We start from the raw sequence: 25,196 nt of genomic DNA on the forward strand, positions 1-25,196 counted from the left end.
GAGATCTCACTTAAGTCACCACAGCTGAGTACCTGAAAGATTAATAAGGGTTCTTTTTCTTTCTGCTTATTTTGCAGGTTAGACAAGTTTCTTCTTTTATTTATATTCCTTCTTCCTCTACTAATGCACCGACTTGATGAAACCTTTAAGCTTGAGTCAAGCCAGTTCTGACCTAGCTGGCAATTATGCATAAAGATGCCCCCCCAAAAAAAATATGCTTCCACATGTCCCAGGTTGCCTGGAGATTTTAATTCTTTTATTAATAATTACTTTAATAAATACCAAAGACCATACATGGAAAGTATAAGATGTATTTCCCCAGCCCCCTCTCTTTTAGTACTATGAATAAGGGATTTTATTGATGAAGGAACTACAACATCAGTCTTTAATACCTATATGGCATCAAAATTCCTACTCAAAAGCAAGCCCGGTTTACATGGAATGCCCATGGTAATTGACTCCCATAGATGTTGTTGCTGAACCTACATTTAGAGAAAATGCTTGAAATTTGATTTGAGATCATATGTGCATGTGTGTGTATTAAAACGTTCTTGGAAGTTACTTAATAACAAACAGATACCATGATTTTTTTCCCTTTTTTGACAGTCTTTAGTAGTTCTTTCAGAAATTGGCATTGCATGGAGTACTACGACATAATAAAAAGTCCAAAAACAAATGTGTGAAGCTGAATATATACTGCAGTTAGTTACAAACATCTAATTCAGACAGGAAAGGTGGAAAAAATTAAGAACAGGAATAATACCAAAATAGATTTCCTCCAAACATTTGATGCTGACCCCAAGTTAGCATTGTGGGCATCTCTCACTTTTCAAAGAAAAAAATTAAAAATCAGCTTAATTTTTATCTGATAAATTTTGCCCTGTGTGCTACCATCCTGATTTCAACCAGTGTCCTAGCCCTCTTAATTTGCTTTTTCCCTACAACTTTCTGCTCTCTCCACCCAGCCCAGCTTCATGCATGACTCTACAGCTACCCTGTCCTCAGCCTCACATTGGTCGCATTCACTTAAAAGCAGCCTTATACTCAGGCACAGTTAATATTGGGAGACCGCCCACAATCAGTCCATGTACATTACCAGAGAGCTCATGAGGCTACACTAATATCTGAGTCACCCTTCTTCTGACTCAGATTTTGGATTTTCTGCACATCCATATGGCAAACAGTGATCAAAGAGAAGGGACCAAATGGTGAATCTGGTCCTCAAGTACGTTGTACAAGAACAAAACATATTTTTTTTTCATAAAATAGTTTCTGGTAAAAAAATAAACAAACCAAACATAACATTGCTTTACATTTCTACCAATACAAGTACTACATTTTTAAATACACTTGTGCAAATTTTAATTCCAGAAGTCTTTGAAGAAGGATCTCCTCCTTTACCCCGCACATACTTTTAAGAAAGGCTGTGCACTGTTGCTGTTGATCGTATTCATTGTTTTTCCCCAGTGCTGCCAATGCATAGCTCACCAAAACAGACAGGGAAAGGGAGCATCTGAGGAAATCACGTCCAGTCCGTAAGGACGTGTAACTAACCAGTACTTACCAGCCTTTCAATACTACTGCTTTCTGGGAGCCATTCTTTCACCTGTTCCATTTATGATTTTTCTAGTGTGTATTTTTTTTTTTTAACCCATAACTGGCTCTTTAAGGTAAAATTCACCATTGTACATGCCACAAACATTAAAGATCTTTAATCTTAACAGATGAACAGTACAGCATTAAATTAAGCTATTGAATGAAAAGTAAACAAATATAAAGCCTGTAAACAGTAGAGCTATTAAAAAAAAAAAAAAAAAAGAGGGGGAAAAAACCCTAAAGAAATTATATGAAAGATCAGTTGCCTTTTCAGAAATTCAGCAGGTGTCTTATTTGTCATGCTTCTTGCAACAAGGTCACTGTCCACCTTTTTGCTCTGACATAGCTAAGGCGGAGTTCAAAATGTCAATGTACAGTTTTGCTGATAAAGTGTACTCGTTCCCCAAGCGATGTGAACTTCAGTCACACCAAAGGAAACAGTGTTCTGCAAACAATCCACCTGTGTCTTCACATACAGATTTGCAAAAGAGTTCTAGAAGAGAACACTCACTTGGGAGGGAACAGGAGTCTAGTCCCTATTTCCAAAACAATCTTGTGAACAAGAAAGCCCAGATATCCCTCCACACAACTGAATGACCATATATCAGGTTACAGTGTTACGTCCCTTTTTGTCCAACGTCACCCAAAAGAAAAGATAGACCCCCGCTTAGCACTGTCTTCCCCAAATTATTTTATAGCTTGTCAATTGTGGTACATTTCTGGAAGATGCAGGTGTGGATTTGAACACTTTCAGGCTAAGGAAAGAACAGTAACCAAGTCTCTCACTTTATTAGGAAGCACTCTTAACTACAATAAACAAGTACATGTCTATCATTGGTAAAAGAGAAAATCCTATTATGTTAAGAGTCCACCCATAGAAGAGGGATCAGTACTTTGGATTCTCAGTGCATGCAGCTGCCTATACTCTAAAGCAGCTCAGAAATTCAGACATCCTGCTGTGCTAGTATGTCCATCGCAGCAAGGTGGAAACCCCAGTGAAATGCAGAATGACTGGATTTCTCTTTGCATATTTTGCACAGACACGAGCTATATTTTCTATGCTAAAACACAGTATGTATTACTTTAAAAGTTGCAGCCACAGGGAACCATCAAATTGATTTCCTGAGTTACAAATGCCTTTTTAACCACCTTCAGCAGTAGGCCTGCAGGAAAATGCTTAGCGGAATCATGAACTTCAAAGGAACCATACCAACAGAATGTCACGGTTGGCAATGAAAAGCAGGACAGTAGAAAGCAAGCATCAGGAATTATTTTAAACAAATTTCTCAAGACATGTCAAACAAGGGAAGATAAAAATTTGTCACTGGGCAGAGAGAGCTCTTTTCAGACAGATCAACTTCTGAAGAGAGGTCCTGGAAGAATCCCAAAGTTGTCATTAAAAACGAAAATCAGCATTTCTTATACATGAATTGTTAAGCCTTAGTTAGGAACAATTTTTAAGACAGTGACAGAATCTGCTCTCTTTTGCATCATTGTGAATAGATAATAATTCTGGTGAAGTTAATGAGCAATTGAAGCTGGAGAATGGGCTTTCATTCAACGTTCAGAGATACAAAGTCAGAGTCATATGCAACGAGAAGTCACTCAAGCTCTCCTAGATTTTGAACTTGTTATATGTGTTTATATTCAGTATGTCTCTGTAAGGGAGAGCTGTATGTTAGACAGTGGTTTATTTTAATCTCTACAGTCTTCCTACTGCATCTCTTATGGACCTTCTTACACAAGCTCGATCAGAATTTGTCTTAAAATCTGGCCAGGCAGGTAGCTGTGTCCTATGATGAGAGACGCAGTGCTTAAATGTCATTGCATGATGTAACTGGACAGACACCGGGGTGGAAGAAACATGCCTTTGTCTGATGATCAGACAGTCTCTATGTGACAGTTAAGTGGTATGAATAAACAAAGATGGCACCAAAGATGGTCTTCATATGCAGCTACAACAATAGGGAAAATACTGAAGGGTCCGCCATCAAGCAATCACATCAGTATTTCTGCTATATACTGAATATGTAGCAACATAGTGTTAAGCATGAGTGAAAAAGCATGTATTTGTAACCAAACTAACTTATCTATTAGCACGAGTTTTAACACTTCTCTTAGGGTACCAGCAAATAGTATTAAATTAATATTGAGATGCAAGTAATACAAGATGCTCTAATAAATACGATATTTCGTTCTAGTGACACGATATGGCAAGAGAACAAGATTTTCTTAGCTATATTCATTGGGTTTTCCTCCACTTCAACTGACATTTACAGACTTGATCTTTTACATCCCTTAAAGAAAACAATAGTTTTGCAAATAATTAAGTGAATGTGTTTGTGTTACAGATAATGTATCACTATGAAAACTGTAATTTCTCCTCATCTTAATAGGAATTTTAGTCACACCCAGGATCAGCAGATATTGGCAAGAAAACCAGATAATGATCAACACAGGGGCTATTCTAAGTCTTTCAATTAGCTTTATTAAGCACAAAACGCATTGGGTTTTTTAAAATCAGCATTTTTATCAGACTGTTCCTAAAAACAAGACTGAATTAATTACTTTTAATCATTAGTTAAATTTAATCCACACTACATCCCGGAGACAAAAGTCGGAATTTTCTTTAAAATCCCTATTCATAAGGGAGGTACCACGATCATCAAAGAACTCAGCAAGAACATCAGTTCGGTGTGATCATGCACTGACACCTAGTGAATACTTGCAGTTAAAAAATCCTGTTGCTTATCTTCTCATTGCCCATGCAGGACAAACGTTACCAACATATTCAGGCCAACAAGATGTTTCACATGTGGATTATGTTTCCCTTCTTCTAATCAGAGAGACATTAGGATGTGCAGTATTTCTTGTACGCAAGCATGAGAACATACTTATGCAGTACCTGACCTGCTCAAAAAACATGCATGTCCCTGTAAATGAGCCACTATGACATACTGTGCACTAGTCACTAGGCTGTCATTATGGATGAAAAATAAAATGACAATGAGACCAACCAGACAAACAAGTCCTCGGACACGAGATGTATTTTGCAAACCTCCATCTCCACTCGGGGAGTCAGCTGGCTTCACACAAAGCACAATTGTTTTGTTTCCATTATGTAGCAGATGGTGATGGAGATGATCTGAAAAGCCCTTAAACGTGAACAGCACATGCTGAGGAACAGCGGAGATTGCAACCAGAGGATTTATAGCTGAGAACAATCTGGGGTCAGTGATTATGTCATCGCATTGTCACTCCTCCTAATGCGTCTCAGCAGAGATACAGAAGCTAGCTGTTTGACCTATTCATCCAGATTCACACAGAATCACCAGCCCCACATTCTCTCCATGTACAAAGGAAAACATCTGACATCACAACTCACAACTCTTCTTATTCTTTCATTGCATTTAAGGGATCCCTTCTCCTAAACTTTGCACATTTCTCAAGTGTAAAGCCCAAGCTAGCAACTATCTTTTCTCTTGAATTCTCAGGGAGCACTGGACAAATTATTATTCAGTGAAAAACTGCACTGCCTAGTATTACAAGCAAAGCCAGAAAAATGAATATCAAAATAAACCTTCAAGCTCTTGCAAATGGGTTGAGGTTCTGTTGGGAGGCGAGGGAGGAGGTGGTATGCAACACACTGCCAGATGCTATCAGGCACCGTAAATCTTTGCAGACCCGTGTTCAAAATTCCAGTTTTCATACCTTTATTTTCTTGAATTCCCAAACATAAGGATGCTCCAGAATCACATACAGCATTCTGAATGACACACTACTGCAGGTTGTAAGCTTTTTTCCAATATTAGAAGTGAACTGACTTGAAAGTTGTTCTTCATGAGAAGGGTGACACAAAGGTCTAAACTACATGCACCTACTGTGTTCAATCCACCTCCTAGAGGACGGGTAGGTGGCAAAAAAAAAAAAAAAACCAACCAAGAAACAATTTAGTCATTTCAGAACTTCTAGCTTCACTTGAAACAACTGATACTGTCTGTCCTGGTTTCAGCTGGGATAGAGTTAATTTTCTTCCTAGTAGCTGGTATAGTGCTGTGTTTTGGATTTAGGATGAGAATAATGTTGATAACACACTCATGTTTTGGTTCTTGCTGAGTAGTGTTTACACTAGTGTCAAGGACTTTTCAGCTTCCCATGCTCTGCCTGGTGTCCAAGAAGCTGGGAAGGGGCACAGCCAGGACAGCTGACCCAGACTGGCCAAAGGGCTGTGCCATACCGTATGGCGTCATGCTCAGTATATAAACTGGGGGAAGAAGGAGGAAGGGGGGACGTTCAGCTTGATGGCGTTTGTCTTCCCAAGTAACCGTTATGCATGATGGAGCCCTGCTTTCCTGGAGATGGCTGAACACCTGCCTGCCGATGGGAAGTAGTGAATGAAATTCCTTGCTTTGCTTTGCTTGCACGCACGGCTTTTGCTTTACCTATTAAACTGCCTTTATCTTAACCCATGAGTTTTCTCACTTCTAATCCTCCGATTCTCTCCCCCACTGGGAGGAGAGCGAGTGAGCGGCTGTGTGGCGCTTAGTTGCTGGCTGGGCTTAAACCATGACACTGTCGCACACTTCAATGCACCCAGGGTATCATGCCTGGATATGGGTGTGAAGCTCAATTTCTCTCTCACGTATATGCAAGTTATTTTGTCACACCTATGACATAGACAGGTGACAGCACTAGTGAAAAAATCTTTTACTAACGGGTATTTGGATGAAGTTATTACCTAAATACTAGGTTGCCCTACTCCTGTACAATACCTCTCCAGAAGAACTGCATGTCTTTGGATGAGTAGCTTCAGTTGCAGAGATCAATGTAGTGTTTTTTCATTTTCATGATTCCATAATAATCCTACCTGTGCATGTGGCCACAGTGGCAGAGGGAGACAGAGGTCTCCCCGCCCAAACCACATGAAGACCAGCAGGCCACTGGCAGCAGACTTCATTCTCCGAATTTGTTTTTAATGCATCCCTAAATTGCCTTTCAGATGTCATGAAGGTATCTTTCTTAGTTGTACTATTCAGAGGCTTTTACAACATAAACAGTAATTGACTAGTTTACCTATGCTGTTTGTTTCAGTAACTACATCATTCCCATTTTCTTTTTTACCAGTTATCAAAAAAAAAAAAAAAAGAGGAGAAAAAAAAGAAAAGAAACTAATGGGGGGGTGGAGGGAACTTGACAAATCTGAACTGGCTTCTTTTTTTTGGAACAAGTGCTCAAAAAGAAAAAACAACAACAACAAAGAAAACCTATCCAATTTAGAAAAAATGACCCATGCCCTAAGCATAGGTTCTCTATCAAGGCTTCTCCTATAACTATTTGGTTAAGGATACATCCCAAACATCCCATACCTCCCATGCATTCACCTGAGAAGGTGAGGGATAGACACACACACACAAAACCACACGAGATTATTGCCACTGATAGCAAATGTTAGTTTGTGAATCAGGTACAGTATTTTGAGAGTCTTTAGTTAAAAGTGTTTAAGTCCATTTAAAAAGTAGATATTTTATGAATGCATCTTGGAAACAAGTCCAAGTCAAAGTAAACATTAGCAGAAGCCAACACAAATCCTAAGCAACTTTAACTCTCGTTACTTCTTATACACACATTCACAAATATATACACATGCAAATTTATACGCTTATACAACAGCCTCCTGTTTGTCAAGACCAGCTGGAAGATGACACGTTTTCCATGCTATCACTACAGTAAGGCTTTACAGATTTTCCACCATCTCTTATACTAAGTCAAAAATCAGAACAGGTAACTGTATTCTTGTCAAGTAGGAATTCACATTTACGTGTTATCTTACAGGCAAAACACAGATTATTAAGAGGAGGGATTGGGGGGGGGGGGGCGGACGACACGGACAGCGGTGTGCCTAATCAGCTTTCATGGATCAAAATTTCTTCTGTAATAAAGAAAATTGATACCCCCTCAAACCATATACAGTATTCTGCTTTGCAGATCAAAAATCCTTGTTGCCATGGGAACTGCAAAAAAAGCCAGTCATGACATAGCAAGGCTGTAACAGAAACATGTCTGCTGGGAAATTACCCGTAGTCCAGGTTTTCATATAAAAATGCTTGGGTATTTTCAACTTGAAAACAAAACGCTTCCTCAAATCTTACTTCCACAAACTCTCCTTCCAAACATATTTTGCCAATTTTCACTAAAACCTGATCTCATCTCTCTCTCATGTATATATAGATATAGTTTAGATCTATATATATAGTTAGATCTCATATATAGTTACAGTTAGATCTCATATATATATATATATAGTTTATACAAAATAAAGTAAGCAACTTAGTGTTTAAGATGTACTATATACAATGCAAGAATACCAACTTGTGTATATGTCTTTTCCAGATATACTTGGTACAAAGTGTGCATTAATGATTTACATTGCTCGGTCCATCTACACATAGGACAATAAGCAGATATTTCAAAAGGAAAAAAAAAAAACAAACAAAAGACTAAGACACTTGATGAGAAGCACACAAAAAAAGAATATTGCATAAGACAGACTGTGTAAAGCAAGACATAATACAATTGTTTAAAACAATATTTCAAGGTTAGTTATACATGCAATTTGCCCTTTGGATCTGTGTAACCCCCAGGTAACAAAAAGTAACATTTGATTCCTAAAACAGAATATCATGCCTTTTGAGAAAGCTGTTGGCACTTCAAAGCAAAGTGAAAAATCAGTGTCAAACCTAGAGGCATGCAATTCCCACGTGAACACAAACAGTTCCCAGAAGTGTGAATAAAAAAAAAAAAAACAACCAACACACTGATCAAAGAGTCCACGTAATAACATGGAATTCATACTGTCAAACATACTCTTTTCAGCACCCCATTATAATCTTCTAGAGGTGCTAGATTTATTTTCATGTCAAATATATATATGATATAAAATGTTTTGAGAACACCACATGAAAAGTACTACATAGCAATGCTGTTAAAATGATGTGACCTCTAGGCCATATGCTGATTTGTAACACAACAATGAAGTTGGGAAGAACTCCGGAGAAAACACTTTTGCAGAAAAGTATCTGCAAAAATCGCTTTTGCATGTCACAGCAGTCTCAATATATATTTTTAAATACATTTTTCTTTTAACAAAATACATTTTTCTTTTAACACTGTAACTACTTAAGTATCAGATTATGACAAACTTCAAAAAGAAACCTTGGAAACTAAGTACAAGTCTTATCTGCAGACTGGTTCATGGTTCCAGATGGCTCTGCTGAACCGTTAATTAAGAAATACATTCTTTTTTATCTGTTCTTAAATGCATACTTTTTTATCTGTTCTATCAACACTTGCTTATCAGGCAGCACATTATACAGAACGTAGTACCACTGAAACCAATTAGTTTTGATTAACTCTTCTTTTCATTGCCCTCCCTGGAACACAGATTAGGGCGGCTACCTACAAGTCAGCCATGCCCACTCTCCTTTTTGACCTAGCCTACATACTCTGGCGCAGAACTGCGCAGGTCTTGTGAAACGCTTGGACAAATCCTCAAATAACTGAGGATATTCAGAGCAATGGAAGGCACTTCCAATGGGGAATGCACTCACCTGGGAAATGCAACAGGCTTTTTTTTTTTAACCTGTCAAAGCCATACAGTAAAAAGGATGATTGGGGGTGGGGGTGTGTGTTGTGTGCGACACCTGCATCTTTAATATGGCTTGCAAAAATTGCAAATTTATTTAAAATCGGTCTCAAAAAGTCAAGCAATTTACAACAACGAAGTGAAACAGTTAAGTGTGCAATACTTTTAAAGGTAATATTTTATATTCATAATAGAGTGGCATTATTCATTTGACAAGTTTTTAGAATTAGCAAAAATACAAGCGTCTTTTCCTCAGAGGTGACTGGTGAGGAAAACGGGCTGTGGAGTAAGAAAGTAACTAATATAACACAACAAAGTATAATACAAATAGTAAACTCATGACAGTATTTAACCTTCTAGATCATTTTATCTGCATATATCAGTCCTTCACTTAACACTGCATCTACCTGATGAGTCATCATTTCAGTAACATGGATGCTCTGCATTTCTCACATTCACACAAGTGTTAGGCAGACATCTTTGCTGCCAGCGACATCCAACTCCCCTCTTCCTTTGGCTCACTGTTTCTCTAAGTTAGTCACCATCAACCACCTGTAGATGATTCCCCTATTTATATTTAGCTGTTTAGAAAAGAAACCAAACCACAGTTCAGCGCCATTCACCCTCCTCTCCACTTTGAACAAATAGATCGATGTGTCACATTAGTGCTGTAACATCTGTCTGTGGCTAAAGCAAGCTGCTGCTTCTACTACTGTACTACCAGCGTGACAAATACCAAACCAGGCTGTATTCTAATCTGTAGCCTCTCTACAAGGCCATTTGTTTCCAAAGTACGACAATTTACAATAGTGGATGTGTGTTCTAACACCACAATTACAACCTCCTGCAGTTGTTTATTGCTTATCCCCCCCCCCCCCCCAGTCGTTGCTATGCAATCACAGAGGCAGGAAATAATTTTAAATTGTCATTAGAACGACCTGACAGAATCCAAAATCTAAACAGCAAGGCATAAGACATGTAACGATGATAAATTCACAGTAAGGCAACACTGCATGCTGCAAACACTTCTCAGTCTATTATGCCAAGTAAGGGTCCCCACAGAGTGAAGAAGCCAGCTTACCTTCAAGTGCTTTATATTCCAGGAATCTGAGACCACCTAACTCAAGTTACAAATAGATTTCTCTAGGTTCAACCAAACTTATACCACATGCTGCAGAAAGTTCTGCTTATTTCATGATAAAAGGTAGACAGATCTAAAGAGCTAAGATATCCAAGAACATTTTAAAATAAAGGATGCTTAGTCACAAAGAAAGATAAACAGAAACAACCTCTGTGAGCTCTCTGCTTTTCCTGCTCTTTATTGCATTCTTTATCTTAAACAAATGATAGATGAGATTTTTAGTGACTCACCCTCAACTAGTGAGGTATGTTGCTGGGCTAGCCTGAACTATGCTTCAAACAATAAACACAAAAATAACATTAAAACAGAAACCACAGATAAGAACAGACATACAGAAAGGCCAGACCTTTCCTTATAGTCAATTTTTAAAAGCGGTATTTTAGAGATCACTATTACTATAGCTTGCTTTCCTCTGATAAGACTAAACAGCACAGCTCTCCTGGAGTCACCCTAGGGTATGCCACTCTAGCATCTTTGGCCCTTTTGTCTTTTTTTACTTTACCACTGCCAGAGTAAAGATATCAAAATTTACAAACTTCATACAGCTTTATTTTTTCCACACATACTATGTAAAAAAATCCATTCTCCAGTTTGCACGCTGATGAAACAAAGGCGACAAAGGTGGATGTGCAATCATTTGTGGTGGACTTTAGTTAACGAATCTTCCCCCAGTCAAACACATCCTCACTGAGAACACTGCAAAATCAGGTGGGTACCGTTCACCAGTATGAGTGAAAGAACATGGGAAACTGAGCATGTCTTTCATCCTGAAGCCACCTGTTTATTCCTTAGCTCTACCAGTCTGTGCCAGCCACTGCCCCTGCCCAACAGTGTGTCTTTCCTGCCTGCTTAGACCAGGTGTTTCAGGCAAAGAAAGAACTGGTGGTATCTGTTGCTCCAGAGTTTGCTGCGCTAAGCAGATCCAGAACATAGTTTCTCACACAGGACTAGCACAGTCTCACAGCAGCACAGGATTTATCCAGAACCACAGAGTACACAGAAACCTCATGAAACATTTCCCATTTATTCCACCGTCCCAGCAGACAGCTGTGACTACACCGTCCATCACCAGCCGCCCTCGCGCTGCTCTGCAACCACCCGTGCAGCGAGGCGGGCAGGCTTGGACACCCACCTGCACGCCAGCACTCCCGTTCCCCAGTCTGGCGCAGCATGGCAGACCTGCTTCCACCAAGGGACTCTGACCCACACGGCACAGCTGGGAGCGAAGGTGCTGGGGCACCTGCAGCACCCAGGGACAGCTAAAACCCACAGAGCCCCAAAGGGGTGCTGCAGGCCACCTCGCCTCACCCCTCAGGTGTCAGAAACACCAGGAAGGGCAGTTTTATAGGCGAGCATCCAGTAAATCTTTGATTTGCAGACCACTGCTCTCTCTGGGCAACTTACAAACCCATGTACTAGTGGAGCTTGTTCTCTTCCTCACTAAGAAACCCTCAGCTCCCCGGCTAACAACGGCTCCACAGCCTCCTCCGCGGTAAGAAACACCCAACGCGCTTACGGGTCCTCACCTGAAAAACTGGTATTTCAACTAATCCTGCCACCGCCCAGGTTACTCGGTCCTACGCTGGCAGTTATGAATAACACAAGTAACGGGAACGCCTGGCCCCCGGCCCTCCATCGCCAGCGGAGGGCCCTGCAAGCGGCGCTTCCCGAGCTCTGGGGCTGGCTGACACCCAGCGGCTCCCGAAGGCCGCCGCCTCCCCCGCGCCGCCCTCACCTGCCGCCGGGCTGGGGCGGCCCCCTCGCCACCCTCCCGGGCCGCCCTCACCTGCCGCCGGGCCGGGGCGGCCGCTCGCCACCCTCACCTGCCGCCGGGCCGAGGCGGCCGCTCGCCACCCTCCCGGGCCGCCCTCGCCAGCCGTTGGGCCGCGGCCGCCGCGCAACGCCTTCCCGCGCCGCTCGCTGACGTGCCGTGCCGCGCCGCGCCGCGCGGCCCCCGCCTGCCGCTCGCGGTCTCCCGCAGGAGATCGGCAGCGCCCAGCCCGCCGGCGGCACGCCCCGCCCTCGCCGCCCGCCACCGCTCCGCCGTTCCCCCCGCTCCCCTTACCCGGCCCCGGCGGCTGCAGACGCGGGCGGGTCCGGAGGCAGCCGATGGCGGCCGGGCTCGGAGCGGCCGCTCGCTACCTGCCCGCCCGGGAGACAGCCCCTGCCCGCCGCTCCATGCCGCGCCGCGCCGCGCTCGCCGGCCGAGCGGAGGACTGGGCGGCGCCGGCCGAGGCGCACCGCGCGGAGCGGCCGGGCAGCGGCGCTGTGCCGCGGGGCCGGTGGCCGCCCCGCAGCGCCCGGCCGCGGGAGCTGCGCGCCGGCGGGCAGCGGGGAAGGGTCGAGCGGCCACCGCCCGCTCCGTGCCGCTCGCCTCTGAGGCGGGAGGGGGCGCAGGGGAGCCCAGCCTCAGGGAGCGCTCGCTGCGGCTTCGTCAGCAGCAGCAAGGGAAGGCCCGTGGGGCGAGTGGAACCCTCGCTCCTCGCGGTCCGGGCCCGATGGCCGCAGGGCGGGAGGGGGAAAGCAGGGGTCCTTCCGTAACCGAGTGGGTAAAATGCAGGAGATTGCTGTGGTGGATAAACCTGTGCGTCATTGGTTTTCACGGTGTTAGCAGGTGGGTTTTGTAAATCTACAGATATGTAAAAAAAAAGGGGGGGGGCAAGCAAAAACATACCTGCTTCTCAGTTTTGAGGTATTTAATTTTTTTTTTTAATTGTACTAGTTTTCTGTCAAGTATAAATCCCTGCAAGAAGCATACTGATTATTTTCTGAATGGTCTAATTCATACAAATATATTATATGCATCTGCATTTTCTTCAATACCTTTTCCTCCACAAAACCAACCAGCCAGCCATAACTTTGGTCCTTAAATCGCAGAATTTTAGATTCCCTCATCTCTTCATATCTTAGACCTTGATAACTGTTTTTTCATAGGCAGAGATAAAAAATCTCATTGCAACACTGCAGCCCAAGAGCTTGCTACATTAGTACAGCAATACTCATTTTAGGAGTAAACGATCTCAACAGACCATTAGCAGTTGAAAACTCTTGAGGGAAGAGATGAAGAGCACCATCCTACTGCTCCATTTGGAAGTGTTTCTCCTCGTCTGGGGTCCACACCCAAAGCTAGGACTTACACATCACATACGTGATTGGGTATGGCTGGGTTTCCTGATACTCTAGAGAGATATGTCTGCACATCTATGCTGGTTATTAGAGTTTGTTCATGTTTTCCTTAGCTTTGAATTTGTTCAGTTGTATCCTACCTTCAAGGCATTACTTCACATTTACAACAGAGGAAATTTCTTTGTAGAAATAGTGCTCAAATATGATTGCTACCTAAAAATTTTCCTTTACTGCTTTCAGTGTCACAAATGCTATTTTATTCAGAACCATTTTTAGCATGTTTTACAGGATCACAGATGACTTTGCACCAATGTAAATGAAATCTCATTTTAATGCATTGAGAAGATAGATAGTCATATGTCATAGTCAAAAGAAAGCCTAATGACAATTTCTGGTCCTTCAAATTATCAGGAAACTGCTTTTTGTCTCAAAATATAGGAAGCCCTGCTAGGGGAAAAAGAAATACTTTGATACCAGGCATTTTTCCAACATACTTCCAAGCATCTCATGAGGGATTCTGTAAAGTGGAGATAGATTAGGTAATTTACATGACAAGACTGACACAATGAATACTTATATTTCCCCCAAAATTCAAAATTCTTCTCAGTTCCACTGCCACCACTTCTGCAATGCCTGTTCTACACCTACCTTCTGCATTCTGGTATCAGCCCTTCCATGGGCACGCACACATCGCTCGATGTGTATGCCAGCTCCCTGACAGTGAAAAGTACTGTCTGTAAATTCACCACAGAAGTTTAAAATCATAGTATTTTTCACATCATAATTGCATTCGGCACCCTGAGATGAAAAAAACCCTACAAATTTGATGCTTTACCAAAACTTCCAGCAGTTTCTGCTGACTTCTACCCCTCATGTCTTAAAGCAAAATAATAAATTATAAATATTTTACAAATTATGTAGCAAAGAAAATTTTTCATAGAACACAAAGATAATTCTTCACTTCAAATGTAAAATATCATTGAAATTATACATACTGGTTTGCAGCCTTGATAGCTAGATAGTTTCTTTAACATCTGTTTTTCTAGTTGTCTCAGAATACCTGACATGAAAAGGGGTTTAAGCATCGTGTACACACAAACATTATCCTACTATAGAATAGTTTTAAATAGGATTAATAACCTGAAGAGTGTAAGTGCAAAGCATATTAAAGATCTTTCTGAATGCATATGGCTTCAGTTTTTTACTTTTTGCAAATCTGTTATCATAATGAGTTTTAATCACTACTTATTTCTAACATTTTATAGATTCGTATTTTATTTTCATAGCACCTCTTGATAGCCAATAGGTTTTAGTGATGAAAACAAAGACAGAACAATTAAATACAATAAAAAATGAAGTCTTTATTCTTTTGGCTCAACTGTAATGTGGTTTACTGTTCTTTATGGTAATAGCATTTTCCTGCATGCAGTTCACCGACACACAAGTCAATATTTTTGTAAAAGGAGGAGTCAACATCGAATTTTTGCTTGTGTAAGAAACACAAAATATCCTGATGTGATCAATTATACAAGTTTGCTATTCAATTCCTGTGGAAAAAAAAACATCGTGGATCCCATATTATATTTAGAACAGTTCTAGTGCAGCATGAATCAACAAGAATAAGAATAGTCTATGTAAACAAACACCGGTAAAGATTTCATGAATAAAAAGACTACCTTGAAACTTCTGATGCAGGCAGTGCTAGAATTTTAAACAAATCTTCCCCACCACATTTCAATTACAAGTTATATCTATTTGGAAGCAAGTGCATTTTGGACTCCGTTTGAAACTTATTTCACATTAAAATGTGTGCAAAAATACAGTACTAATAAAAAAGCAGAAACCTAAAGCTACCTCATTCTTTCCTTTGTTTCTTATTTTGTGAAGTTCTTGAATTAAAAAGTGCTATGGATAGAAAGTAACAAAAGTGACAGTGACATCAACCTGAAGATAATTCTCATTTCTTATTCATGTACAAAATGCTGAAAAATAAAATAAAATGGTATTTTTTACAATATTTATATTTTCTTAGAAAATTCTATCCATGTATTTTTCAACAGATTAAGCAGTTTGCAACATATCCTGTACAGTCTGACTATATACCGTACAGTAGTCACTTAAAATTTCAGAATGCAAAGCAAGAAGCTCTTAAATAGCTGCAAACTATTGCTTGATGTCATGAAAGAATGATGACCGATTGAACAATTTGTTTCACTTAACCACTGAGATATGGCTTCCCATATTAGACTTTTAACAGTGGAAGGAGTAAAATTACAGCAGCAAAGGCAAGATAAACATGCATCAGTGATAGCTTCCAAACTATCTATAATGGTACAGAATACTTCATATTAGCTGTTGAAAGCTTGCAAACTACACTTATTGTGGTACATATTTGATGCAATAAATATTGTGCACAGGTCATTATTTGTTTGCTCAAACATGCACCACGGGATAAAATAACTATTTACATAGACGGTACGTTTTTAATCAACACATACAATGTCAACCTTGCCGAGAGCAGAAGATGGCTAAATGATACTGCAGGGTGAAGCAGAACAACTTCATAATCCTTAAGTTTTGTGGGTTTTTGGTAAATTCAATTTCCTAAGTTCAGGTGAGCTGTTTTCTACAGAAGAGTACTTAAAAATGGACTCTATGTCCCTCAGTAAATTTTTTATGCAGAGTTCGTTCAACTACAGTTAAATGATTTATGAAAAAATAAAACATCTGTTCTATTATTGTAGACTCTATGGGACTTTACAGGCACATTGAGATTTGTCTGGATGAGATACTAGATGGATACTCTTATTAAGCACCTCAAAATATAGAGCCACCCTGAAACATGGAAGTAGTCAGACTCTGCTGCTTTGTGCGACGTCATGTTTTTCCATGCATGAACTACAAGTGCAGCATGCCTTCATGCAAATCACTTCTGTCTGTACATTATAGAGAATCCGAGAGTAGAACACCTGGTTCTCATACCCCCTTCCCCAACATAAAACCCATTTACAAAAATAGTCACATATAATAGTAAACAACCTGTGAATTAAAAAATGATAAGTTCACCAACACTGATTTTTGTAAAAATATGGCAAATGTGGCTGTTGAAATGCAAACAGTGGATACAATTTTTGTACTGCGTGTTTCATGTTAAACACAGAGATTCATAGGTTCGCACCTTTTTTTTTAACTGGTCCCTACAGTCTGATTGGCCATTTTATCTTCTCTTCAGCAGTGTCAGCTGGTAATAAAAACAACAACCTCCTGTCAAGATGTTACCCTGTTTTACAGAGTTGCAGTTTGATGACGAGGGGTCACTGTCTTGTTATAGGCACTGACCTTTTATATATATATATATAATTATATATATATTTATATATGTAAAAACTGTCAGTTTGGCATGTACCTCCTACAGGAGTCCTGTTGACACAAATACATACTTTCTCAGGCTGTAAACAGTTTATCACAAACAGAATTCTGTGTTACTTTTTACTTTCCCTGCTGTCTTTACCTTTATCTTCTTTTTCTGATTTGTCTTTTTCATATTTATCCTTGTCTGGCTTTGTTACACTATCATAGGATGGTGGGGAGGTTGTGGATGGGGTCATATCTGTTTTTTCTGGAGTAGAGTTCTCATTTAGTTTATCCATAATCATATCTTCTTTCATGGGCAGATCATCCTCATCTTTACCTTTATCCTGATTAAATATACATGAAACTTTTTTGACTTTTTGCCTTAAAAGATGACGTCTGAAAGCACGCTGAATAATGACAGCAGATACTTCCTCCTGTTTTCGCTTTAATGTGGTTGTAATTGGTTCATAGGAGACCTTTGAAGGATTGGCTGCCATAAACCGATCTTCCATCTGTATTCTGAGGGCATCCATCTCCCCGCTTTCCCCCAAAACACGCTTTGTGAAAGCAAACAAGATGTCAAGGCAGTGAATTCTGTCACCGCTTACCATGGGCAGATCCATTGCAATAAGCTGGACTTTGTTTGGTTTTGCTATAAGAAGAGGAGGATCTAACGAAGCTGCAAAATCTGATAGCTTACTGAACTCTATGAATTGTGTTGCATCGGGATCAAACTTCTCCCAGACTTCATAGAACATCTCAAAGTCATCCTCACTCAAGGGTTCAGCGCTTTCTTCAGTAGCAACACTGAAGTTCTCCAAAATCACAGCAATGTACATGTTCACCACTACCAGAAATGATATGATAATGTAGCTGACAAAGAAGAAAATCCCAACGGAAGGGTTGCCGCAGTCACCTTTCACAGAGCTCCCCGGATGATCTTTATGGGGGTCACAGTCTGGCTCCCCACTGTTAAGAATTGGGGCTAGCAAACCATCCCAGCCAGCAGATGTGGTAATTTGAAACAGGCAGATCATGCTGTTGCCAAACGTTTCAAAGTTGAACATGTCATCGATCCCAACTTCCCTCTTAACGTAGGCAAAGTTGGACATGCCAAATATCGCATAGATAAACATGACCAGGAAAAGCAGCAGGCCAATGTTGAACAAAGCAGGAAGAGACATCATCAACGCAAAAAGCAGAGTGCGGATTCCCTTAGCGCCTTTAATGAGACGCAGGATTCGACCGATTCTGGCAAGTCGGATGACTCTGAATAGTGTGGGGGATACAAAATATTTCTCAATCATCTCAGCTAAGAACATACCTGTTGAAAAACAATTTAAATTAGTAAAGAATATTATTACATTTAAAAACCACTCCTACAGACAGCCTACAAACATTGTAGAACTTTAAGAAGAATAGGATATTTGAACAGATTTTAGAAATTAGTCATTCAGTTGTTTTACAAAACCTTTACAGTTTGGTATGCTTTGGCAACCCATAAATACCAATAGAATTTCTGAAGTAATTTGCAGGATAATGAAAAACTGCATCAATGACATTTCTAAGTATTAATTATATGACTATGTATGCAAACAGACACACAAATACACATCAATCTTTTTTAGAACAAACCGATAACTAATGTATGTAGACTAGCAAATGCTGAGACCAGAAGAATAGCTTTCTGTTTAACTGTAACAAAAATAATCTCAGTTAATCCAAAGAAAGATCATATTTATAGTAGTATTAAAATGCCGTGTAATCAAGGTATGGTATTCAAAGAAAACTTGTATGCTTGAAGAGAACTACAACTTCTTAATCACACATGAAATAACATGACCACAAGTTTAGTATTAATGACACAGCAATTCCAAACATAAACAAACTGATAATAAAAAGGCTTCTCAGAACTCACTGAGGAGTAGAAGAATTGAGCATTATATTATGTGCCTCAAAGCAGAAAAATAACTACATCCTGTTTCCATACAAAAATGACAAAACCGATTTACATATTAAGGAGTGCGGAGAAGTTAAAATGACAGAATTTTTACTCAAGTTCTTTCAGGTTTTCTGCTCTAGATAAAACAAAGATTAGTGGAGCCATGTATTTATTACTACATTGTCTTCAGCTCTGCTTCTCCGGTTGCTCACTCTTAACTCAGGCATAAAACCTCTTGGGATCAAACAAAACTGTGAAGTCAGCGAAGGGTTTTACTCTGCTGTCTGGGTGCTTGCATGCTAGCCTAACAAAAGTACCACACAGATTTTGCTCGTGAATTTGGGATTGCTGGACTCTTTTCCTGCAACTGCCACTGTTAGTCTATATCAAAATTGCCTTTCATGTATGGGTTTGTTTTTGTGCTGAGAAATTTCTACTGAATTCAGAATAAAGATCTAATTTCAACTAATAGAAAAGTGAGAGTGTATGAAACCTAATGCTAAAAAATTTCTTACCACACTGTTCAGTTATTTTATGGATAATATGAAATCAGAAGAAAGAAAAATTGTGGTCACACTTTCTAGAGACAATGCTGAACCAAAATATAAATAGACTTTACATGCCAAAAATGTTTCAGTTTGCACAGAATTAGCCATTTCATAAAAATGAATTGTTCTTACCTACTATGGAGAGAATGACAACCACAAAGTCAAAAATATTCCAGCCTATAGTGAAGTAGTAATGGCGAAGTGAAATCAATTTCAGGACACATTCTCCAGTGAAAAGTACAATAAACACCAGGTTAATCCAATATAAAATGTTTTCCATGTCTTCACTCTGATCATCTGTTTCTACCATCATTGTGACCATGTTAAGGCAGATAAGTATCATGATACTGATATCGAATGCTTGTTTTGTTACAAAATCAAAGACCATGCCTTGGAATTTGTTCTGGGGGTGAAAAATAAGATTTATTATAATATGCATTGGGTAAAATTTCTTTTTCAAAATGGCTACAAATTATCTAAATCTAGTATAAAAGGTATCTCATGTCTTCCATGGAGTTCTCCATTTGTATGAATTTTCCAGTTTGTACATGTAAACACAAATTAAATAGAAATGCAACTGATGTGTTTACAAGCATTAAAGGGATGATTTCAAAATATGCATGATGCATTTTTTAAAGTTGCAAAGGAGACTTTGCCACCCTGAACTAGTTCACTGTAACCTTTTGTGACACAGGCTATTAACTGAGTGCTTAGCTTGGCAAAATTTGAAAAAAAAATAAGGGGGGGGGGGGGGGATGTGAGCAGGCCAAGAGTTAAAAGCACTTCATTTGCCAGAAAACTTAGAAAGTTTTCAAGCCCTGAGTTCAGTGCTCTTCTTGCCACCTTTAAAACAATATCTTCCATTTTTCAGCTATAGAGAATTTGCTGATGGCTGGACTGGCCACAGCAGGTTCCACAATCCGAAGTAGAACTGCAGAGCTGGAATCATTCTCTGCCCCAGCCAAACCCTTCTTTGTAGTGCTAGCGTAGCCCAGCTCAGGACAGCAAACCATTGTATGGATTGTGCAACAGGAATGTGAGGGGCAAAAGGACTTTTTTTCAGGCAATGATGTGGTAACTTGCCCCCCATACAGCAGTTTCAGAGTCTTCCTTGGTGATTGAAAAAGCCTATTTTGACAAATACACTGCCACATTTAATTGTTCTAGTCAAACCAGTGTTTTGAAAAAATGCTACGTAAAATGTCATTGCCATCAGCAGAGAAAAAATGAGGGGGGAAAAAAGGAAAGGGAAGAGTCCTACATATTCAGATGACAAAAGAGAAAAAATTAGATTTCAGATGAATAAGTCTTTTCTTATATCACTTGTTTTTTTAGCTTACAACTTAATTCAGCCTAAGGCATAATTGAAACAATCCCATTTTTAAATGAAGGTAAAAATAACAGAAAAGATTGTTATTCTTACTGCTGGTCGAGGTATAGGCTTTTGTGGTTTCTTTGAACCCAATTTTTTCATTGCATTGTAGTATTTCTTCTGTTCTTCTGTCATAAAAATATCTTGACCTCCAAAGTAAACCAGAGAGACAAAAACTGGTTACAATCACATATCTCTATTGGTTACTTATAAACAAAGATACTTAATAGTAATAATCACTCTTGTTCACATTCTCAGAAAAAGTTTTTCTCAGGATAAAGTTAGGACAGACATAAAAATCCCCTTTTATCATGATTATTAGTACTTTGGTAACAGAAGAATTGCTTTACGTATTCCACTCTTAATGTTTAGGGTTTTTTTGACAGGCTCTTGAACTTGCATTGTTTGTGGTAGACCTCTGCTTTTCATTGGGGAGAGGGGAGGTACAGAGGAGGGAGACGTGCTTTTTCTTTGTTCTGCTAAATTCCATCAGTTATTACAGAGACACAAACTAATAAAATATTCCAATCCCCCTCTCTTGTTTTTCCTCTAGACTAAATTTTGGCAAAATTTCAGAACTGACATCTATGATACCAAAGGATAATTAGAAGGTATCCAGACACCCGTATTTCACAACATCTTCTTATCCCTCCACTGGGGCAGGACTTGAAGCAGGAGATCCTGGAACTACTATGTGGAATGAGTAGGAAAAAAAAAGCCAGTTTCTCTCCATCTCCACCCGTTTCAGCACATGGATCCAACAGCACTTCCACCACTCCAATAACACTTTGTGTAGACAGATACTTTAGTTAAGTTCTGCAGCTGAAACTCTGATAACTTTTGAGGCAGCATTGATGAAATATGAAGACTAAAGACAGTACAAATAAAGATAATACAATGTTTATTATTAGAGTTCAGAAATCTACACTGTTGAGCTCTGAGACATGGAGGTAGTATAGCTAAGAGTTTTTATAGCTACATTTAGCTATTTCAATGGGTAACCTTTTTATGAGTCTATTACAGACTCCATCCCCAAATCCACATCTTTACAAAGATGACATTGGGTATTTCACTAACCATGGACAGACATATGTTGTCACTTGTCCATCAAACCCTCATCAAGCCAAATTGTAAGCTTTAATAATTTAGCGTATTTAATATGCAGAGCACATTAATTTATCATTGTTCTGGTTTTGGCTGGGATAGAGTTAATATTCTTCATAGTAGCTAGTATGGGGCTATGATTTGGATTTGTGCTGAAAACTGTTGATAACTCAGGGATGTTTTTGTTACTGCTGAGCAGTGCTTACACAGAGTCAAGGCCTTTTCTGCTTCTCACCCCACTCCACCAGCGAGCTGCCTGGGGGTGCACAAGAAGCTGGGAGGGGACACAGCCAGGACAGCTGACCCCAACTGACCAAAGGGCTATTCCATACCATATGACGTCATGCTCAGCATAGAAAGCTGGGGGAAGAAGGAGGAAGGGGGGGACATTCAGAGTGATGGTGTTTGTCTTCCCAAGAAACTGTTACATGGGATGGAGCCCTGCTTTCCTGGAGATGGCTGAACACCTGCCTGCTGGTGGGAAGTAGTGAATGAATTCCTTGTTTTGCTTTGCTTGTGTGCGTGGCTTTTGCTTTCCCTATTAAACTGTCTTTATCTCAACCCATGAATTTTCTCCCTTTTACTCTTCCGTTTCTCTCCCCTACCCCACTATGGGGGGAGTGAGCGAGCTGCTGTGCAGTGCTTAGTTGCCAGCTGGGGTTAAACCACGACAATCATAAAACAAAAAAATATTTTATTAATAAATTTATTGTGTGTGGACCAAAAATAAGCATTTTTTTAGCCTTCTGTTCAGAACAATGATGAAGTACTTATCTTCTTTTTCTGCTGGTTGAAATTGTCTATGATGACACCAATGAAAAGGTTCAAGGTAAAGAATGATCCAAAGATGATAAAGATGACAAAGTAAAGATACATGTACAGGTTATCTTCATACTTAGGCTGATCCAAAACCTGAAAAAAAGGCATAGAAACTAAAGCCTTAGTTTAACTGTGAGCACAGAATCAAGTATCTGCAGGATAGAATATAGGGCTCTGTCACTCCAGTCTTTACTTCTTATGGTCAAGTTCCCACATATCCATCCCACTGACCTTCAATCTATAAAGTTACATTCTTGACAAAGAACTTACTTTGCTATCAAACTTGATATTTCATTTTTAAAAATGTAACTGGCCTGTATGAGTGTAGAATAAATACTGAAGAGACAATTGGTTTAAACTAGTATAGTACCATCTGTCTGAGTCTATAGACAACCAGGAACACCAGCTCTGCATATCTCTTGGGAGGCCCCTGATGTGGGCTTGTGAAGCTTTCACTGGTATAGGCGCTTAGGAAACTGCCGTGGATTATGGAAGAGAGGCATCCAAGCCATGTTTAGAGTAAGCATGTTTTCTTGGTACAGCTATGCACATTTACTATACTACAACAGGCCTCCCGCTGTGAGTGTAGCTTACCAAAAGAGCTGGAGCTTTACCAGTATAGTTTATTCAGTTGTCTACTTAGAACTAGAGGACAACTTGCACCAAGGGAGCAAGGGGAAGGCAAAAGGGTAAGAAAATGCACAGGCCGAGTTAAGAACAGGAACTGTGCCCTGAAGAAAGGAGTCAGGTGGCTTGCAGAGCACAGTGAAAGTCTCAACTTTAAAAAAAGGTCAGTGTTACAAAAAATCATCTCTAAGCTGTATGTTGGTACCGGTTTCCAAATGTAAATAATGCCTCAATGCACATAATGAGAGGAGGAAAAGGCATTTCATGGCAATAGTTAAGTCTGCTGTGGAACTGAGGAATTTTGGTCCAATGGCACCATAGAGAACATGGAATCCTTTAGGACTGCTCCTCTGCTTTCTTTGCCTCTTGTATTTTTCCTATGGTTTCCATTTTCTTTAACTACAAAATGATAACAACTCCTTGTTCTCTCATTTTTACTGTTATTTCTGAAAGATGTTAAAATTACATTCTTAAATCTTGGAGCTCATACAGTCAAAACGAATGGAGTCAAGGGACTATACTTACATTACGAGAATCCACAGCTGCGTACATGATATCCATCCATCCTTTAAACGTAGCCTATAAACAGAACACTGGTGTTTACCTCATGCTTTTCCTGGAAAATGGCTTGTCAGAAACATTGTTTAAGAGCTGAAGACTAAGTGTCTTTAGTGCTCATCATAAACATGAGCACAGTTAATAGGTGACTCTTGCCTTCTATTGTATGTTTTATTCATACACGAGAATTGCAAGCAAATTCTAATATCTGACTGCAGAGGACACAGCATCTATTAAGAATGTTTATCAATTATTATCAATTATTATCTGATATAAAAGTTATTTTCTGTGTATGAGCAAAGTAGGTGTACTTGATATAGATTCAATGCAGCTAAGGTGAATTAGGTTTGAATTACATATTTTTTCTCATAGTCAGCATAGCCTCTATGCTTTGTATTATTTCTGTAGAATCACGCATTTATCCCACACTTTACAATTCCAAACCAAGAAGTGAGAGACAAGATTTCTAAATGAAAGAAACAATGAAAAATTACTTTTTACTGTTACAAGAAAACAACAGAGATATAGAAATAGAAATTAAGGAGTGGTGACTTACCACTTGGAGCAGAGAAAGATAACCAAGGCCTACATTATCAAAATTAACTTTCACATTCTTCCATCGGGCAGTTTCGTTGTTTTTTATGAGCTCCTCACATTGACTATAGTTGTTGATTTGGCTGATATCAAATCTCTCATCAGTTGTAGTGTTAACACAGTAGTAAAATTTTCCAGCAAATAGATTTACTCCCATGATACTGAAGATCAGCCAGAATATAAGGCAAACAAGAAGCACATTCATAATGGATGGAATCGCTCCTAAGAGGGCATTCACAACCACCTAGAGTACAAACGAAATCAAAGAGAGACAGTGTAAGAACACAGGCACCAGTATCTTACAATGCTTCATCAGCCTTTCTTAAATGTAACACCCTATTTTAATTCTAATATCTGTGTTACACTTTTTTAATTGTTGAGAGTAACAAGAAAGGAAAGCAGTGTAGAGGAAGGACAAAGTGTCAACTTAATTAGAAGGAAAAACATACAAACAGTAGCAAACGGTAGCTTAAAAGAATGGGAAAAAGAAGAACGAACAGGTAAAACAAACTAAAAAAAAATCAAACAGAAAAAGATCAGCATTTATTAATTCTTTTTAGAATATTTACTTAATGTGTGTCTGCAAAACCACATCCATAATATTTCTAATGACTGATTGCATCAAACACAACAAACTTTTTTCTATTACATGTTTACTGGATAAACAGTCCAAATCAACATTACTGAGCAAATTTTTAATTGAAAGTAATTTTAAGACTTCTTTTAAATAAAAGAAAATGCAGGGCTGTATGCATGTTCATTTGAATGGTTAT

The 25,196-nt window shown here is 39.5% G+C and overlaps 2 protein-coding genes across 7 annotated transcripts in view; both read right to left on the reverse strand.

Annotated features, from left to right (window-relative positions):
• The window catches only part of CSRNP3 (cysteine and serine rich nuclear protein 3), a 114,598-nt gene extending 102,365 nt beyond the window's left edge, over positions 1–12,233 (reverse strand). Inside the window, exon 1 of one of the 2 annotated variants that reach the window (XM_087732528.1) lies at positions 12,166–12,233. The gene's annotated coding sequence lies outside the window, so the exon portion shown is untranslated. Of the gene's footprint in view, positions 1–11,905; positions 12,042–12,165 lie in introns of those variants that run through there. The other variant, XM_087732527.1, reaches the window with a different exon arrangement.
• Positions 12,234–14,846: 2,613 nt separating this feature from the next.
• The window catches only part of SCN2A (sodium voltage-gated channel alpha subunit 2), an 83,626-nt gene continuing 73,276 nt past the window's right edge, over positions 14,847–25,196 (reverse strand). For all 5 annotated transcript variants that reach the window (XM_087730550.1, XM_087730545.1, XM_087730551.1 and 2 more), the window contains exons 22-27: positions 24,386–24,667; positions 23,797–23,850; positions 22,600–22,737; positions 20,773–20,877; positions 19,482–19,752; positions 14,847–18,183 (exon numbers count right to left, since the gene is read on the reverse strand). In XM_087730550.1, coding sequence (XP_087586676.1) covers positions 16,988–18,183; positions 19,482–19,752; positions 20,773–20,877; positions 22,600–22,737; positions 23,797–23,850; positions 24,386–24,667 — 2,046 coding nt within the window. In that variant the 3' untranslated portion in view covers positions 14,847–16,987. The remainder of the gene's footprint in view (positions 18,184–19,481; positions 19,753–20,772; positions 20,878–22,599; positions 22,738–23,796; positions 23,851–24,385; positions 24,668–25,196) is intronic.

This window comes from Nipponia nippon, unplaced genomic scaffold (assembly GCF_047370975.1).
Source record: "Nipponia nippon isolate SJK-2023a ecotype South Korea unplaced genomic scaffold, ASM4737097v1 scaffold_5, whole genome shotgun sequence".
Taxonomy (NCBI): Eukaryota; Metazoa; Chordata; class Aves; order Pelecaniformes; family Threskiornithidae; genus Nipponia; species Nipponia nippon.